This window comes from Strix uralensis, chromosome 3 (genome assembly GCF_047716275.1).
Source record: "Strix uralensis isolate ZFMK-TIS-50842 chromosome 3, bStrUra1, whole genome shotgun sequence".
Classification (NCBI taxonomy): domain Eukaryota; kingdom Metazoa; phylum Chordata; class Aves; order Strigiformes; family Strigidae; genus Strix; species Strix uralensis.
In genome coordinates this window covers 73,438,062-73,456,716 of record NC_133974.1, presented here as the reverse complement: position 1 = coordinate 73,456,716, position 18,655 = coordinate 73,438,062, and the positions used below count along the sequence as shown (strand labels likewise).

Sequence of the window (18,655 nt, the reverse complement as noted above, 5' to 3'; positions counted from 1 at the left end):
CTGGTATTTTACCGTTAGCACTACAGCATCATCCATACTATACCGGCCTGTGATTTAAAAAAAACCCAGCAAACAATAAACCAAAGCCCTTTTTCCAGATGGACTACATTTTGTTAATTTTTTTGCCTTAACAGTCCATGCATATAAGTTTAACAGTTGGATTTTGCCTTGTGGAGAACACTATTTTTCCATTTGTTTGATTTAACAATTCTGTAGTTCTATTTAATGTTTCTTTGAAACAAATATCCACTTTCAATGTCCAGCTTGCATCTTCTTATCACCTTTATTTTTACACTGAAAAAGAAACTCTTGAAAAACGTTGAGGCTGCTAAATTATCACTGAGTGGTAAGGAATGACCACAATTAAACATTTAGTGTGTAGTTACCCACTTTATTTAACATATTCTTCAAACCATGCTACTTTTCCTCACCGGTGGTGGGGGTTTTTTTTTGAGCAAACATCACAGACTGTGACCACTTCCACTTTGTAGCATTAGCAGAATCTGCACTTTTAGATTAGAATAGCATAGAATTATTATTTATACAAGTACAGTAATAAGTAGAAGCAGTAGTTATTCTTTACAGTCACCACTGTTCATAGAGCAGTCGTCCTATGTTCTTATATATTACTTATACTAGCTATCCCCTTCTTCTCTAAGGTACCCGCACTGTGTCCACTTTTCCTGTCTCTTGCACATCAAGAATTTCACCACTCTCCTCCTAATTTCCTAGAACCAAGCACAGAAAACATTAAAATAAGCTAATAAACATGCCTGCAAGAGAGTTGTCTTGCTCTCATTTCAGTACCTGTAGCCAGCCAGTACCAGTAAGAGGCAATTGCAGACAGGCAATTGCGGCTAAGCCCTGGGATGAAGCATACTTGATACAGATCAACTATTTAAAGAATGTAAGAGGTACCGAAGTCACATGCGCAATAAACTGACTTAAGACTGAACACAAGACCAGGTCAGGGTCAAATTTGGACACATTATCAGACGTTTCTGAAGCCACACTTTGCACACACCAGACAATCTATTGCTAAAATATTAGCTCCCCATTCTAAGTAGGGGCTGCTAAGTATAAATCAAATATTTTAAGACTTCCACTCCTTTTACTGTCCCCTTCCTGAGTAGCTTTATGCACGGACACACAGCTGATCCATCCCTAAGCCAACATCCTTGGCTTCCTTCCTCTTCTTCCCCAGTTTTCCTAGAAGCAGATAGCTGCTGTGAGAAGTTTCAGCCCAAACAGCAAAACTCTGGCAGCAGAGGAGCTGAAGACAGGCCTCTGACAGCCCACACCCATCCTCGCAGAAGGGACCTGTGGGGTGGAGTCTGGAAACCTGCTATCATAAGAACCTACACTATATAATCTCACTCTGGCCAGAGACTCGCTGAGCTGGCTGTGATGTCCACAAGCTGATATAGTTAATGTGACCAGCAACTACAAAGACTATAAATATCCCAGGCTAATTAGGCTTTGCAGACACAGTTTGACTTGGGAGTTTTGTTGCTTTGTACCTCAGGAGGAAGAGCCTGAAGATGTTTGTCAACTGCTGTATGGATCATCACACAGATATTACCAAGGTTTTCCCTGCTATATTTGGGAGCAGGCTTTTCCACTCCTGCTCATCCTACCAGATACACCTGTTTGCCTGTCCTGAGAATTCAAACCGATGACTAACACTACTGAAATCACAAGTTGAGCAAGATGCTAATAAACGTTTTAAAAAATCAAGTAAGAGCAAGTTGCTAAAGCCACACTAGACTTCCAAATACAGAGAGAAGTCATAGGTAACTTTTTTACGCTGAATGCTGTAGAGCAATCCCAGCAGAACAGCAATTCTGTTCAAATATCCAGGAAAAATAAAAGCTTTTAAGAGTAGTTTTCATCTAGCACTGTTAAAATAGCAAGCATCAAAAAAACCCTAAGGAGGCTAAGTCAGAAAGATATGAAAGCTCTGGACTAAAATTACAGTACTGCACATAACAAAAAAAAGTAAATGTGATTTTCAGGTGCGGGAAGACAGAGAACAGAAGGACAGAAGGGAGAAACACACAGAAGAATGAGCTACTAACATCTCATGGGGGGGCGAGGGGGGAAGGTAGTGCTCACTTAAGTTTACAATGCTTCCAACATAACCAAAAGTAGTAATTTCAATGAAAATCCTGGAATCTATCCATTTCATCACTGGCACTGAAAATGCAAGAGAATTTAGTTTAAACTAGAAAACCAATTTAATTTGGTGCTTCACATTGAGTCATAAGAGCAGAAGAGCTTGAAGTGGCTTCCAAATACAAGGCTCTTGTGTACAAGTGGGGTAGAAAAGCTGCTGGCTCTGCTTATGTGTGGACATGCCACCACTGCTGCCACTTGAATCCAGGCAGTGTCAGAGCTGATACACTAATGCGAGTCTGTAGGCTTACTGCACCTGTAACCAAAGATGCTGTAGTAGTTCTAAGATGGGAAAAAAAAAAGTAATTAGTGTACTAATCTGAAACCAGATTAAAGTTTGCAGCAGAAATCATGGCAGACTGTGGCAGCTCAGAGTAGGGTGTAAAACACACGTGGGAGACACGTGAACATGCATAAAGCCAGAGTTAAACCAGACCTGAAAGAATGAGAAAAAACCCAAACACAAAACTGCACCACTTAATTTTTAAAGTATTTACAAATACCCAATACTATCCTGCAACAGGATGTCAAAGCAACAAGGCTGCACTTATCAGCTATGACCTTTCCATGAATCATGCCCAGTGAAGTTATTTATGTTCCAACAGCAACTGAAATAGTAATGAGCTCGTAAAGTTTACAGCAAACAGGATATAAGGAAGATAACCTAAGCATTTTGTCTTGCAGGTTTAATTCTACACTGTGTACACACACTGTACAGTAAGAATACTCGCTCTCTACACTAGCTGTGGGTATATATGGTTGCCTGAAATTAACACAACAGAAACCCACCAAATTAACCCATCTCCAGTAACTGAATACATTTTATCATTTGCTCCAAGCACCTAAAAGACTTCTAGAGTTTGGAACAGTCCAGAGCAGCAGGGGTTGAAACCTAACGAAGGTTCAAGGTACCTACAAGTTTTGAGAATGTTTTGGAATTTTTATATTTTATTTTAAAGATAACAGCCTGACCATCACCAAGAAAACACTGGGATTCATCATGTTTTCCACAATGACTTCAAGGAATTATCATAAGGAATGACTATAATTTCTGCTTGCATTCATACATTAGAATTTGGGAAGCTGTAACTGAACACAGTATCAATCTGTTTACACAAAAAAATCCCCCGCTTTAAAAAATAAAAGAAGAGATGATATGCAGATGGGAGAGAATATTAAAGTTGGGGTCTATCAGTTACTACAAGGAACCCATCAGCTACCCTGCTGACTCAGAGAACAGCACAAACCATACAAGGAAGATACTTCCAAAGAGTCTAACCTTAATGTTTGAGCTTAGCCAGAGCCTGAAGTTTGGCAGTGTACATTTCCATTATCTCAGCCTGCTATACAAGCTCTGACTTCAAAGAAATCATGTAAAATTCAGAAAGTTCTCTCAGCAAGCCAGAAGAGAAAAAAATTCTCAAAGTAACAGTTTTTAGGAATCAGTTTTTACTGATGACATGGTAGCCTGCATCACATTTGAGCTCTCTCCCAGCTTTAATAACTTCTCTTCGTAACATCCACTCCTAGCAACGTTTAGTATCAACAAGCGATTGTGTTAATTATTTGGGAAATAGAAGAGTTGTCAGACTTATTGGATACTAAACAAACTCGTTCTCATCCACTTACTGTATGTAACAGTAACGGTAGTCAAAGAAAAACCATCAGCAACCACGAACACAAGCATACCTAGCTGTTTATGCAAAAAAACCCACAAAACATTGTTGGCAGATGATTTTGTTTTCGAGGCTAAGCACTTCAAAAGACTTAAAAGAAGTCATATTACTTACTCCCCATTTCACAGGGGCTGGTATTCTTTTACATGGTCAATGTTAAATTGGCAGATTTCTCAAAAAATTTAGAAGGGTCTCCAGCAGAACGGATATCTAGAATTGCTGCCTACTGCTTCTCTCTGTTTGGAGCGAAAACTGGTATAACTGCAAAAAGCTTACTTTACTAGCAAAAAAAAAAAAAAAAAAAAAAAAAAATAGAGGGGGAAGGGAGAAGTACGAGCCAAAGTTCAGCGTTTGAACTAGTGCCACTGGTGCCCTCAGAGAGGAGCCCGGCAGGGCCAGGGTGTTGAGCGGCCACACACCTCCAGGCAGCCGCGTTTCGCTGACTTCAGGGACGCCACGGCGATGCCCCGCGCGGCCCCGAGCACGCGTGACTACAGCAGTGACACAAGACCGGCGACCACGGTGTAATGGTCACGGGTGTCACGACAGCAACGACCGCGGCGACTCACTCGCTGAGCGGCGCCCGGCCCCTGGGCCGCGGCACAGAAGAGCCGACCCCCTCCTGCCGCCCAGGGCGGAGAGGTGCCTGGGTCCCCCCAGGGAGGCCCACGCCACGCGGGGAGCGGGCGTCGCCCCTCGCCTCAGGCAGGCAGCCGAGCAGGGACAGCGCACGGCCCCGGCGAGGCCGGGGGGAGTGGAGGGGCACCCCGCCAACTGGCCGCCCTGAGCAGGGAAGATACCGCGAGCCTCTCTCACTCACTTACTCCTCTCCGGAGCTCGGCCCCACCGCTGCAGCAGCAGCTCCCAGCAGCCAGGACCCCTCCGCTTCTTCCTCCTCCTCCTCCGGCGGCGGCGCTAACCCCTCCCCCGGCCTTGCCCGCCTCCTCCCGCCGCCGCCGGCAGTTTGAAGACAAATCCGGTTGCGTCACTTCCAGCTCGGGGAGGACTGGGGGTGTGTGTGGTGAGACTGAAGGTCCGCCCAAGCGGGCCGACAACACGTTGGTGCCTGTTTTAACATTACTAAGAGCGATGAGCTATTTTTTTTTTTAATTTTTAAGGGAGAAAAAAAAAAAAAATTAACGGGGAGGAACGTAAAAGTCCAAGGGGAGAGGAAAAACTCCGATGCATTGGCCGGGAATCGAACCCGGGCCTCCCGCGTGGCAGGCGAGAATTCTACCACTGAACCACCAATGCTCGTGCGACAATATTCTCCCGCCTCCATCAGTCGAAGGCGACAAGGGCGAACTGCGCCTGCGCTGCCGCGCGCCTTCAAACGGTCGCGGCGAGGGGAACCGCCCCGCCGCGACCGTTTGAAAACCCGCGGCGGCGGTTGAGGGGAAGGGGCCTATATGTGTTTTTAAGGGGGATTAAATTTCTCCCCGGAGATATTGCAAGAATAAGGACAGTGGAAAGATACCACGGCCATCTTAGGAATTCCAGTTATATTAGAAACGTTGCTGTGAAATACTGTTTGCGTTTTAAGTGTATTAAACAGAGAAATGTGGTGAGAGTTCGTCGGCGTTGCCACGGGTGTAACCTGACACCAGCACATGAGAGGCCTGAGAGCACAGAGAGGCCAAAAACCCCCAAGTTTATACCTCCAAGGAGGAAAGATGCAGCATGGTGAGGGATCAGGTGCTACCAACGCAGACCAGGCCCACCCTGATGGACAGCAGGCTGAGCTAAAGTAGGATCAATCAGCAAAAAAGGGCTTCATTCAGCTATTTACCTTCCATGATTCACAAAGATGGGTTTTGCCTAGTGAATAGCATGTATCCATTTTAATCTATGCATTCATTGCTTTGTGACTGTCTCCAGCTCTCTCTCTGTTATAAAGAGTGTTGTTCTGGGAAAGAAAACTCATCATGTACTACGCAGGGCTGTGGAAAACCATATGCCAAAATCAGTAAGCCACAGGAAACTGTCCTTGCATATGGTGTCCCTGACAGAGTGGTAACTTACCATCTGTCTGAATGGACTCAGCTGCTTCACAGCAAATAGGATCTAAACGTTTGGCACAATGCAGCCACCTTATGATAGTCCATTAGGGTGAACTCAGTAGACCTGCAGCATGATATAGTCCTTTAAGTTTATCACAACCATTCTTACCCTTTTGCTCGTACATTTGTACCCGTTTAACATTGTTAAATTGGCAATTTTAGTCTATCCCTTTAATAAGCGTCTGAATTTCAAACAAGTATTTCTACATTTAGCTCTAAGTTAAAGACAGCTGTTCATGCATTTCTAAAATTCTAAGTGTTACTGTATCACATCACTTGGTTGATGAGAGCTGGAGGGATTACCCATCTTTCCTTTGTTGATGAATGAAAAATGGTGCTGTACTTCCACCCCGCCCCTCCCCCAAACTAAAGGCAGAAGAATTAGGATATAATATAGGCTCTGCAATAAGACACTGGTTTCTGCATCAGCAGTTTGAGATGTGCACTCAAAGAAGCGGACTTTCTCAAAGACGCTTTTCCCTCCTAATAAACATGAAAGCTGTGATATGTTGTCATATCTCTCTCAAGGAAAGGAATAACTTCATGATACATAATGTATGCATAATAAATAACTAAGATTTAATTATTTTGATGAGAGAGGCAGCAGAGGACAGGGTAAGAGCACCAATAAACTGGACTCTTGAACATCAAAATGTATACTTTTGAGAACAGGTTTCAAACATGAAATGCCAGCTAAGTATGATAACATTTCTAGTATTAAACATGCAAATTTTTTGTTAAATCAGTAGAGCTGTTGGGAGTTTAAGGGGGACTCAGGGGAGAGGGGTGTGATGGAGAATGAAAGAAAAATTAATGCATTTGGGCAACTAAAGTTTACATTTCATAATTGATTAGCCAAAACAAGAATTTGATTTTCACTCCTTATAAAGATTCATTGTATTTTTTATTACCCCAGCAGGTGTTACACTACAGAAACTGATTCTGAGAAAACAGAAACAGTTTCTAGAACTCAGGGATCCCTGTCACTGATTACCAGTAGCCAATAATTCAGTTAGGCTGGAATTCTTTCTCTAATTCTGAAGTATCTTTTAAGTAAGCGTCAATGCAACCATCCACTCACGTCCCCTAGGTCAAATACACACGCTGCGCTAACAGTTCAGTCCGCAGGGGCAAGGAAGCCTCAGCTCCTCAACTACTGGGCACAGACAGACAAACCAGAAACCTGGTTCTCCAGCACAAAGGGGACCAATGCTCTGGGCTACTGGCTAGAAAAGTCAGCGTAAAAAAAATGCACATTCTTTTCATAAGAACATCAGGGGACTTGGAGATTATGGCGGAAGCCACCACCACATAACCCTATAAAAACCAAACATACCAGTAAGCTCTGAGATCACATACCACATGTGTAGCTGGACTACAAGTATGCAGAGACCTGGCAAGAGGGGATGCCCATGCTGTGACAGAGACAAGTACAGAATACTCAAAAGACTGGTGGGTAACTTACTACAGCCGTGAAGTAATGCAAGATTGTTAAGTTTACTAACTAGGCACGTAATAAATGAATAATTTGCTTAAGCGGAATTGTGTGGTGGTCTATGTATTTAATTGGAGGATCCAAAAGAACTGACAGTCAGATGGATATTTATAATACAAAAAAGACATTATATATACATATACACACATGGAATATATCTATATTTATCTATATAGATATATATAAATCAGTAAACTTGAATAGTGCCTTTATCAAGAGCGTCTTAAGGCATTCAAACATTTTACTATGACATTGACCCAATTTATTACCTTTTTGCTTTGGCTGAATTAAAGCAAACAGATTAAAGGTCTGATCTGAAACACCGAAGACATTTGAAGCCAAAGCCTAATAGTATCTTGGGTGACAGCAGCATCATCTAAGAACTCACCCACTGCACTGCCTATTAGCTGAATAATATTAAAAGGAGTCTAAATAAATCACTCCCACTCACAGCTTTGCAACAGCAGAAGATATGTCAGTCTCAAAGAGACTTTCTAGCCATATATTCTATATATTCTATTACAAATCGAGGATAGAAAAGATACAGCAAGAGGGCCTGCCCTAGGATAGAATGCCACTGAATATCAAATAGTATTTACAGTACAGTTATAGGATTATAGAACATTTTATAAATACAATTAATATGTATACAAGGGCACATAAAAGAGAAATTTGTTTCCATGCTTGACAAAGTGAATGTAACCTGAACTAAAACTTACTGCAGAATTCGACAGCTGCTGGTTAGGAACCTCTCTTCTCAACTGCCTGTACAAACCAATCCCCATCACAGGTCACCAGTGAAACACCCATGTTTCAAGCAGCAGCTATGAAGAATCTCAAAGGACTCTGAATCTATATATGAAACATGAAGTTTCAAAACATGGGTAAGGCAGAGCACATTGGAGAGTTGTGACAACGGTTATGTACAGCTAACTTTCTCAGAGAACTTGTACTGTAACACACTGCATTTTGCAAGGAAATACATAATACTGCAGCATATAGGTGGCAAAATTCAAACAAGGTATATTACAACTTCTAACACAAGATAACAGAAAATGCCAGAAGCATCTACCAAATTCTAAAGATGTGAGCTCTTCCTATATTTGTTTAAAAATGGTAATATTTAATATTTCAGTATTTGCACATGACCTTAAAAGACTCAGTAATTTCCTTTACTAAAAGCAATCGGTTTTACTTGTGTAGAACTGTGCTGCCTCTACAGAACCCTTTTTTCCTTTTTTTTTTTTCTTTCCCCAACATATTGGCTAAAGACCAGTTATAGTGTTAAATGGTAATATACTATAATACAATGTAGGCAGAGGAGAAATATACTCAGATAAAAAGGCAATTTTAACGGTCAGTTTAATGAAGAATTGACATTATTTTCTCTGCACACTTCACAAATGGTAAGGCAGGCTTGGTTAAATTACCTTTAACCAGTAATATATTATACTTTACTCCAAGACAAGTAGACCAGTTTTACTGGGATACTAACTATGAAGGAGGATAATCTTTGAAGTTTATTTACATGGAAAACAATCTTTTTTACATAATATATAAAATGGAGTAGTTATACACTGCAGCCACTTTATAATATTTAAGCTAAATGAAATGAATCTTAAAAGCTACTCTATTTCAACTGCTGTGGAACAGGCAGACAGAACATGAACTGTTTTATTAAGCTACAAACCCATTTTCATTATAGAAAGTAACTACTTGCTTGAGAAAACAATTTTTCATAACCATCTTCTAACCATAAGCACTTCACAGTAGAGGGGTAAACTTCCACAAATGTTCCCTCTTGTGACCAAGCCTGTTTAAGAAGTTTTCCTGCTGCCAACCCTCTTTATATCAGTTCGCTCCTTCCTCAGTTATGCCAATATAAATAATTTTTTGGACCACACTGGAAACTGGATCACTGGAACATGCTTACAAGAAAGAAACCTCCAAACGCTAAACACCAAGCAGTTTTTTCACTGATCCAGTATTTAGCATAGCACTACAGACAGTTGCACTGGCACAGAGATAGACGCTGAACTGGAGCACAAAAAGGGAACGAATGGCTGGAAGCGCACAAGAATTCCTTAAACCACCTTGGTGATCAAAGTAAACTAGTATCTGGCTTTTGCTGCAGGAACAGCTATGAACACCAGTTTCATGATACTTAGATAGTCACAATGCCAGTGCAATGGCACAAGTAATAATTTAAGAAAGCAGTAATGCTTACAGGCACATTATTAGATTATTCATTGGAATTCAATTCCAAGGAGAAGGGAATGTTTTAAAAGACATGAAAGTTTACTAAAAATAGTGCATTTTCTTTACAACTGCCTTAGCTTCAGGAGAACGGAGGAGCGAAAGAGATAAAAAACATATTTCCTTCTGCCTCTCACCTGTAACTCCTGGTCTTGTCCCAGGGAAGCTGCTTAGAGGGTTTCCTCTCCTTCCTGCTGCCAGAAACCTCAACAGGCTCAGAGTCCACCCACCATGAGACCCAAGGGGATGCCTGTTCACCTCTTGCAGGAAATTATGAAAACAGTAATGCAGGAGGCAGCAGACACAGCTGTTAAGGTCCTAATTCTGTTCTGAATTGGGCTGTGAAAGACGGACCGCTGAAACTGTACCGACGGCTCAGATGGGCTGGTGCATGACATTTCTCCTGTCTGTGTAACTAGGAGAAAAACTGTTAAAGCCAAGTGAAACTGGTCTCCACAACAACAGGCTCAAAAGACATAATTTATAGTATTTCCCATTACCATCTCAAACACATAATAAACTACTCTAAAATTTATTTTTCAAACTAAAAATTCCAACTAAAGCAGAACTGTACACACTTTACAGTTTGGTTGTAGTTGGAAAATTAAACTAGATTTCAGAAAGTGTTTCTCCTAAAGCTTGTTTTCCTCTAATAACTAGAGGAGGACTGATGACAGGAGACAATCAAGTTGTTTCTCAGTGAGCAGTCCTCCTGTTTTGAGAGTACCAGCCACTTGCTACAGTGTTACTAATGTCAAATACAATGCCTATTTAATAAAATACTAGTTCTAATGCTTTAATTCTTTACAATCGTACTATAGCCAAGACTGACACTTTCTTGTTCCAAAGCTGAGAACTAGGCCACTACCACAGCATCTGGAAACATTTCACCTGATCAATGGCTCAGTTTTTCCAACACTGTGAATAATTAGGCTAAATACAGTGAGAAGTGAGGGTACAGCAGCCTTTTTTTTTTCCTCTTCAGAAATGTATCAGAGTGTTTTATTAGTGTAAAGTAGGTTTTATATTTGGTCAATGCAAGGAAAAAACTGTCATTAAAAATTCTGAAACAGAGATTTGTTTTCTAAAACTATTCAGTATATGTACAAATAGATACCAGGCATCATCATAGGAAAAAAAAAAAAAAAAAAAAATCACTATTTCCTGTTTTGAGTACTTAGAGTACAGAGAAATGATAATAAAATTCAAGTGATTTTTTCTTCACCTAACATCAAATCTCTTCTAAATTAAAGAATTAACAATGATGGAATAAATTAATATTTCAAAAGGATTTCCCTGTATTATCAGGAAACAAAATGTACAGAGAGGGAAAGAGAAGAGACAATTTTCTTAGTGTTTAAAAAAAAAAGCGTGCATGTATTTACCCTAGCAATCTTCTCTCCATTCTCTTAAGAGAAGAGACTTTTCAAAAATTGCAGCTGCAAAGTAAGTTTATTTAGTTTTTAATATTTATTCCTCTACTAAACATAAACCAGGTCACGATTTTGAACTCCTCTACCTGCCTGTTCATCATCATCATCATCATCTGACTGCTGTTCTGAGTTCTGGGAACCACCATACTCATACTCAATGGGCTTTGGATTATTGTATGGGTAGCCATTGTCATCAAAAAACCTTCGGAAAGTGAATTCATAAAAAGCATGTTCAGGATGTTTTCCATTTTTGTACCACCCATTAAGTGTATCATTTCTGTTCCCTTCCTTATCATCATCACTCCACAATTTATCTGGATCAACTGGATCAAAGTTTGATGTGTCTGTAGGATGAGCAATTTTAGGAATGTAGAAAGCAGACTGCCGACGTAGATCGCTTGAAAAATCAATTGTTTTAAAAAATGGATGAGCTTTTATTTCATCTGCACCATTTTTGCCTAAACGATCTTCTGGCCCTCGGCAGAGTTTAATAATAAGGTCAGAGGCCTCTGGAGTCAATTTAGCTTGAGGTGGAATATGAAGTGCAGTTTGCCAGTTGATAACCTTTAAAGCAAAAAGAGGTGTTATTCTATTTATAGTTTCATAAAAAGGAAAAAAACGGTGAAAATTAAAACAATGAAACAAAAAAACCCAAACAGTCACAAAGCCATCATTCAACACATCTAAGTGTTTTCACACTAGAGTGGGGAAAACGAGAAGCTGCTCTTTCAGAAATACAAGGAATATTTTGTCTGGAAGTCTGGAAAAATCTAAGTAAAGTTTATTCACATTCCAAATCTAAACTAGAGTCTGACATGGAATAACCCTGCTATAAACCAACAAAAATACCATAAAATCCAGCACCTGGACCTGAGATTAGGCACATGGCTTTCAATCTTAAAAAGAAGGAGAGACAAATTTTTATTTATTTGATGCACTGGAAAGACTAACAGATTTGAAGGTATTTTTAACTCATCTTGCAAGCTTAATGCAGTTTTGCAAAAATGGCACCTGCATAAGATTGCCCTGGTGGTTTCTCTGAAATAGTTGGGGCTCAGGAAGGAAGGGACCAATGGCTCTGAGCTGCCAGGAACCTCAAGCAGCCACAGTCATTTGCTGCTCCTTCACCTTTGCATGCTGAGCCCCTGCACATACATCACCAAAGGAAATCCTCTGCAGGGAAGCAGGCATGGAAGCCAAGTGGTGGGAAAAGAACACCCAGATGCTGGAAGAGGAGAAGAAAAGAAAGTGGAAATAATAACTGGAACAGGTGCAAGAAGTGAAAGGGAATGGCTGAGATCTGAAATGTGATTTTTAGTTGGCAAGTTTACTGTATGACCAGGTAAAAAGATATGAACATGATCCTTGAAGTCCCTTTACAAATTAAGTGCACCGCCACAGGATGTAAAGTTTACAATGTTGTTGGTTTATAACATGCTTGGATAGAGCAGCACTCTCAAAGATCACCTTTGATTCCATTACAAATTAGAAAGACTACGTAAATTTCAAGCCTGCTTTTTCAGACTGTTAATACCAGACTTTTAAAGTTACCTTCATTTGTGTTTCCAGTGGTGTCTGTGCCAGGAATGGAGGCTGCCCCACTAACATTTCAAAGAGAATTACTCCAACGCTCCACCAGTCACACAACTGCGTGTAACCTGAAAAGAAGTCAAAACAAGGTAGTCAAAGCCTTAGCATAATTTTAATTTTGTATTTCTAAGAATAAAAAAGGTTCACAAGAGAATTCTATTCAATACTTAAGATTTCCATATTAACAACTACTTATTTTTTGTCAAAAGTGGCAGTGTAAGGAAGGTGAAGCAAGCTGCCTGAATATCAGTTACTTTGCAGTGAGATTACAGGACAAAAATGCATTACCTGTTCGTAACAATACTTCTGGTGCAATGTAATTGGGTGTGCCAACAAGGGAATGGGCCAGACAGCGCTGGTGCTGGCGTGCAGCCCTACGTTCAAGTGGCTTCAGCCGATCTCCACACCTGCAATTTGCTGGGTCACCCCATTCGTTACTGAAATCCATACTGTCTTGACGTGCATGATCACCTATGATGGAATAAGAAAGATGCCAAAGTTGAGAAAGATAACTTTAGTTCTTATTTAGTATGAAATTTTCTTTATTTGTTAACATTTCTTGTTGTAAGACAGAATCTGTTTCAATTTCAGCACTCAATTTGAGAGCTAAAACTGTCATCAACATCAGGATTTTGACTTTTTGATTATGATATAAAGTACCAACTTTTGAGGACGCTGTTTTTATGTTAATTTTTGACATAACTATGAGAAAGTATTAGGTTTGATCTTTTCTCAGTCTTTCCTTAACATAACCACACAGGGGGTATAGGGTGTATATTGTTCTTGCTCTTACGTAAACAGAAAAAACCCCAATATTTAAAGCATCAAAAAATAAAATTGGACTTTAAACCTTCAACTTCTCTCCAGAGACTGTAACAGTTTGGCCTAAGATACATGATATTTTGATAAAAACAAGTCAAAAGTAATTTAAAAATAGTTTTGAAGGCATGTTTTTATTTCTGAAAATTAGAAGTTATTACAAAATCTGTATTTTATTACTCTCAGAACTGCGAATTCTTTCTTCTCTACCTTTTTTTTTTACCTGCTGTTTTAAGTCCAGTAGAATTTTTAAAAGCTTACTTAAACCTTTGTCAGAAATCAATAGGCTACATTAAAAGGAAGTACATGAGACACTCAGAAGTTGGGGAAAGGTTTTCAAGAACAATTACATTTAAAACATCAGACCTATCTTCAAAACAGCTAGGGCTGTTGTCTATGTAATTATCTCACTACCGCTGTGATATTCCCTCTCCAAATTTCAGAAGCCACTAATGGGACACACTTACAGCAGCACAATTCATTCCTTCTCCCTTAAGGAATCAATGCTCACACTTACAAACCCTCCCTAACTAAACACTGCTTTCTGTAATCTGACTGGTGTGCAGACATATTGTTAGATGCGTTATTATTCAGAAAGGAAACAGCACAGTCATCTTTCTACTCATTTATTAAATTCCTTGCAAAGAACGACATGTCAACAAAATAGCAAAGAAACCTTTTATATTTCTCTTACCACTCTGGTAGTATTTTGAATCGTGGGTCCATCGAAACCCTGTACAGAGCCCGAAGTCAGTCAGTTTAATATGACCATCGCGATCTATCAAGATATTATCAGGTTTAATATCTCTGTGGATGAAGCCCATTTTATGAACGCTTTCAACTGCGCAGGTCAGTTCTGCTGTGTAGAACCGTGCCAGATTTTCTGGAAAGACACCCATTCTAATTAGGAGACTCATCATATCGCCTCCTGGAATGTAGTCCATGACAAAGTACAAATTGTCCTTATCTTGGAATGAATAGTACAGGCGAACCACCCATTCATTATCAGCTTCTGCAAGGATATCCCGCTCAGCTTTAACATGAGCAACTTGATTTCTAAGCAAGACATCTTTTTTCCTCAGGGTTTTTGTTGCATATAAAGCATTAGTATCCACTTTTCTTGCTAGGCAAACTTCTCCAAATGCACCAACTCCCAGGGTTTTAATTTTTACAAACATTGACTTGTCCATTTTAGCTCTTCTTAGCCGAATATAATTAGACTCTTTCTGGCACAACATTTTCCTCATTTGATCTCGGGCTTCTGGTGACAATCCAACCTGTGCAGCAAACAGAATTGAATGTGAAGAGTGAACAGTACTCTTAATTCTTGGTGATGATCTTATAATTACAAGGCTTAGGCAAAGCAAACCAAATACTTGTATACAGCATGGGAAATAATATTTAAAGGGTTTTTGTTTTAATTTACACATTAGGATTCTATGAAAACATATAGGAGTGATACAAAACAAAACGTGATCGCTTTCAACAGCAAAATGCATGAGGTGCCATTACAAACTACTGATAAAAACCACTGCAAATAATACCTATCTGAGTAACAGTTGCATCAACTGCCTCCCTGATTCTCTCTGTAGAGCTAAAGGCAGCCAAGACATGCCTAGGAGCAGTAAGTCACCGAGGACTAACTGAGGAGCTGCTGCGGGCAAGGTTTCCACTCTCTAGACTAGCTAGAGCAGAAGTCACTAAACTTCCTCGCTACGTCAGTGGAGTTCCAGTTGCGGGAGTCAGTATGTGACACTCTCACTCTCATGCTTCCCTGTGTAGCAACACAAACCAGATGCACACTGCACTCTTTCCTACTGTCCACCCACACCAAGCATGTGCCTCTGCCACAAACCAAGACCTGATCTTTCCTCCTATCACATAACCCACCTCTTTCTAACAGGACTTCAGTCACTCTCTCTCAACCTCTCTCCACTCTACCTACCAACTAGTTGAGCAGAGCAATTTCTGTGAAGTGGCTCACTCCTCCACATGGTGTCAGTTCTTGGCTCCCATCTGTGTACGTGCCCCTATCTTGAATGAACATCCCTGGTGTTGTGGCCAACACCACTAACATTCTGACAGCTGAAACACTCAGACCACGTGTAACTCATCACCTACAGCACGGAAACCCTTATCTACAAGAACCACACTGACCATTCTCGTATTCTAACCTGCATTCCTCCTAGGGTATTTTTGCTGTCTTCAATTCCTTTAAAGTGCCATTCAATTCCAGTGCCATTTTTCTTGGCAAATTTCAAGCCCTGGAACCAGAATATTCCTTCTTTTTGGTTTTAATGTCAGCAGAATCTTTCTTCAATTTTTTATATTCTTTTCTCTGTGACACTACCCCCACATAGCTTGATGTTGATTCCTTCTTTTGTTTTTTGTCAGCATTTTCAAAATCTTATACGCTCCCTTTTTCACAGCATCTCAATTATTTTATCTGCCTATCTGGCTTGAAATCACCATCCTACAGCAAAGATTTCCAAGTTCAACCTCAGTATATTCGCTTATTTTTTCCCTGGACATTCTGATCATAAATTGAACATGGCCAAATTGAATCCTTGCAAACATCACAACTGTTATTCAAGCACTATTCTAGAAGTTTTCTATTTCTTATTGTCACATCTTACCAATTCTTGATACCAAATCTTGCTGCTTCCATCTCCTTAATACTTCAAATGTTTAAGATACTGTCTGCATAACAGTACTCAGGACCATCATCAGGATTAGGGGACCACTAGTCTAGGCCTGTATAAACCGCATGTTAATAGATGACTTCTACTTTGCCTATCTTACAACATAACTTGAAACAAAACATAATAGACATGACTGAGAAAAAAGGCAAGATAAAAGATCAATTAGATATCATTCAGTATCTTAAAAATGCCTTCAGGATACTTTATGTCACCTATTAAAGAAAATACTGTTAGAACACAGAAAATTTCTTACAGGCATCACAACAAAAACAGATCCAAAGGAGATGCAATTAGGAAAATGCATACAAAATGCTTGTCTACCCAAACAAACTTCACAAGGAATATCAATTCAGAAGACTTAAAGGGGGAAGTCTGTCTCAAATTTGAGACAAAATTTTTTGTCAATATCAGACAGGCAGTAGTTAGGACTGGGTAGCAGTAGTTTCAAGACTGGTTGTGGGACAGACAATTTCTTGATTCAGAGTAGGGAATTGAACCTTTCTCAACACATTACTGCAGGAATACCTGGGGACTGTCTTCCAGGACAGAAACATCTTAAGATTTCTGTGAATGAACATGCTTAAGGCACACTTCAATGCAGAAGGGAAGGATTTTTGAAGACTTACAAATGTCAAGACATCTGAAGACCTGACCCTGTTAGTTCAGACAACGGATTCATCTTCTCAAGTCCCATCTGAACCATGAAGTCTCCTTCAGTACAGCCCTACTTGCACACAAACTGAATCCCACTGATCAGTTAGAAACTGGCAAAGAATATAATCTAGATGGCAACAAAACCCTAGGAGGAGTGAGATCCAATACAGTAATTAATCACTGCAAGACATACAAATAGTCTCCAAAAACCTTGTACCTTTACCTTCTAGCACCTGGTCTCTAGCTGTTGCAGCCTAACAGTTTTGTTGTAAAAAAAACAAAAACAAAAATAAAACCAGCCCAAGTACCGCAATTTGATATCTCTTCTCTCAATCCATCTTCACTTTTTCTTAAACTATCCACTAAAACAGATGTTCATCACAAACTGGTCGCTCTCTGCATTGCTGTATTTTCCCTAGAACTCTCCTCAGCTACAACATTTACCAAAAATTAACCAACTTTGTCAGCTACACAAACACTCGTGCACATACACTTCCAGTTATTTCTAGTCAATGCCGGAAATGAGAGCTTCCCAAATTGCTCTATGATACCACACAATTCGCTCTCATGTTGCTCCCTTCTCATCTTCCTGTGCCTTAAATTATGACTTAAGTTTCTCTTTGTGACAAAGACATCTAGCACAATTCTTGGCCAGATTCACACATCTAAACTATGTATTTTTGAGACAGCTCCACTCTATTCCCTCTGAAACCTGATAGCATAGAAATATGTCACCTATTCCAAAAATACAGCATCCTGTGAAGGCAGGCATTTCTGTAGGGATGCATTCTGGTTTTGTTTTTTTTTTTTTTTTTTTCTTTCAAAACTTCTTCCAAAGGGGAGAAGAAGGGATTCAATACTTGTTTAATCCTCTTAAACTTCCTGAAAATAAGTAATGACCTAGTTTTCCTTTCTCCTTCCCATGAAGACACAAAATATACCTCATTGTTGTGGGATTCCTCTCCTATACTCTGATGAAAAAGGAGATGTCTGATGCAGCATAATATCCCATTTTCCACCCTTCAGACTGTAATTAAACATCCCAGTTTTAAATCTAGTATAATTATTAAAAATTGCATTTCATATAAGAAAAGGCATTTACTAGGGTGCTTTAAATGCACAAGAAAAATATCAAGAAAAGTTATATCAGCGCTTTCATGTAAGTAATACTTATGCTTGTGATACTATGGAACACAACACAGTAAGAAGGGAAAGTGAAGTTTGCAAATCAACATTAATTGTAATCTTACATTTAAGTAATCAAAGGTAGTAAAAATAAATTCATGCTTAATTTTGATGCAGGATTGCATGCAAAGCCCTTTAAAAAGGGATCATGCTATTCTTAATAAATACTATTGCTCCAGAATCTTACTTGTCTACACAGGGATGGAGGCTACAGAGTTCAGGAAAGCTTCCCACACCTTAACAGTTTAAATCAGCTGTTAGTGGAAGTGAAAAGGAAAGAGAGAAGACTAAGAATAAAGATCTAGAAAGAGTTCCAGGAAGAAATCTTGCTAACATTTACATATTTGTGATTAAGCAAACACTTACAAAACACTACAGCTTACATTCGTAGAGTAAGAAAACATGGAATTAAAAAACAGCAGTTCAAGAAAGTGGCATAAGCCACATAGAATAAATTAAAAAGGTACACCATACTTATGTCAAATTTTCAACTACAATTGTTAAGAAATATATACAAGCAATACATCTCGAATTTCCATTTCTGCAAATCTTAATTTCACTACTTCTCACTATTTTCTCTTTTGAAATGATGTATGTATACATCAGCTCC

At 39.6% G+C, this 18,655-nt stretch overlaps 2 protein-coding genes and 1 non-coding gene across 15 annotated transcripts in view; all 3 read right to left on the bottom strand.

The window, feature by feature from the left end:
• Positions 1 to 9,907, bottom strand: part of KATNA1 (katanin catalytic subunit A1) — a 24,615-nt gene extending 14,708 nt beyond the window's left edge. Inside the window, exons 1-2 of one of the 8 annotated variants that reach the window (XR_012628172.1) lie at positions 4,676 to 4,767; positions 664 to 728 (exon numbers count right to left, since the gene is read on the bottom strand). Coding sequence is in view for 2 of the 8 variants with exons in the window: in XM_074862888.1 (XP_074718989.1) it covers positions 664 to 698 (35 nt within the window). In the remaining 6 variants the exon portion in view is untranslated. Of the gene's footprint in view, positions 1 to 431; positions 451 to 663; positions 729 to 4,671; positions 4,804 to 9,799 lie in introns of those variants that run through there. The other 7 variants (XM_074862888.1, XM_074862882.1, XM_074862887.1 and 4 more) reach the window with 7 other exon arrangements.
• On the bottom strand, positions 5,035 to 5,105 carry TRNAG-GCC (transfer RNA glycine (anticodon GCC)). The gene has a single exon. It is a non-coding gene; the product is annotated as a tRNA-Gly (tRNA).
• Positions 7,454 to 18,655, bottom strand: part of LATS1 (large tumor suppressor kinase 1) — a 25,614-nt gene continuing 14,412 nt past the window's right edge. For 5 of the 6 annotated variants that reach the window (XM_074862877.1, XM_074862878.1, XM_074862879.1 and 2 more), the window contains exons 5-8: positions 14,199 to 14,781; positions 12,974 to 13,156; positions 12,647 to 12,753; positions 7,454 to 11,659 (exon numbers count right to left, since the gene is read on the bottom strand). In XM_074862877.1, the coding sequence (XP_074718978.1) occupies positions 11,144 to 11,659; positions 12,647 to 12,753; positions 12,974 to 13,156; positions 14,199 to 14,781 (1,389 nt within the window). In that variant the 3' untranslated portion in view covers positions 7,454 to 11,143. The remainder of the gene's footprint in view (positions 11,660 to 12,646; positions 12,754 to 12,973; positions 13,157 to 14,198; positions 14,782 to 18,655) is intronic. The other variant, XR_012628171.1, reaches the window with a different exon arrangement.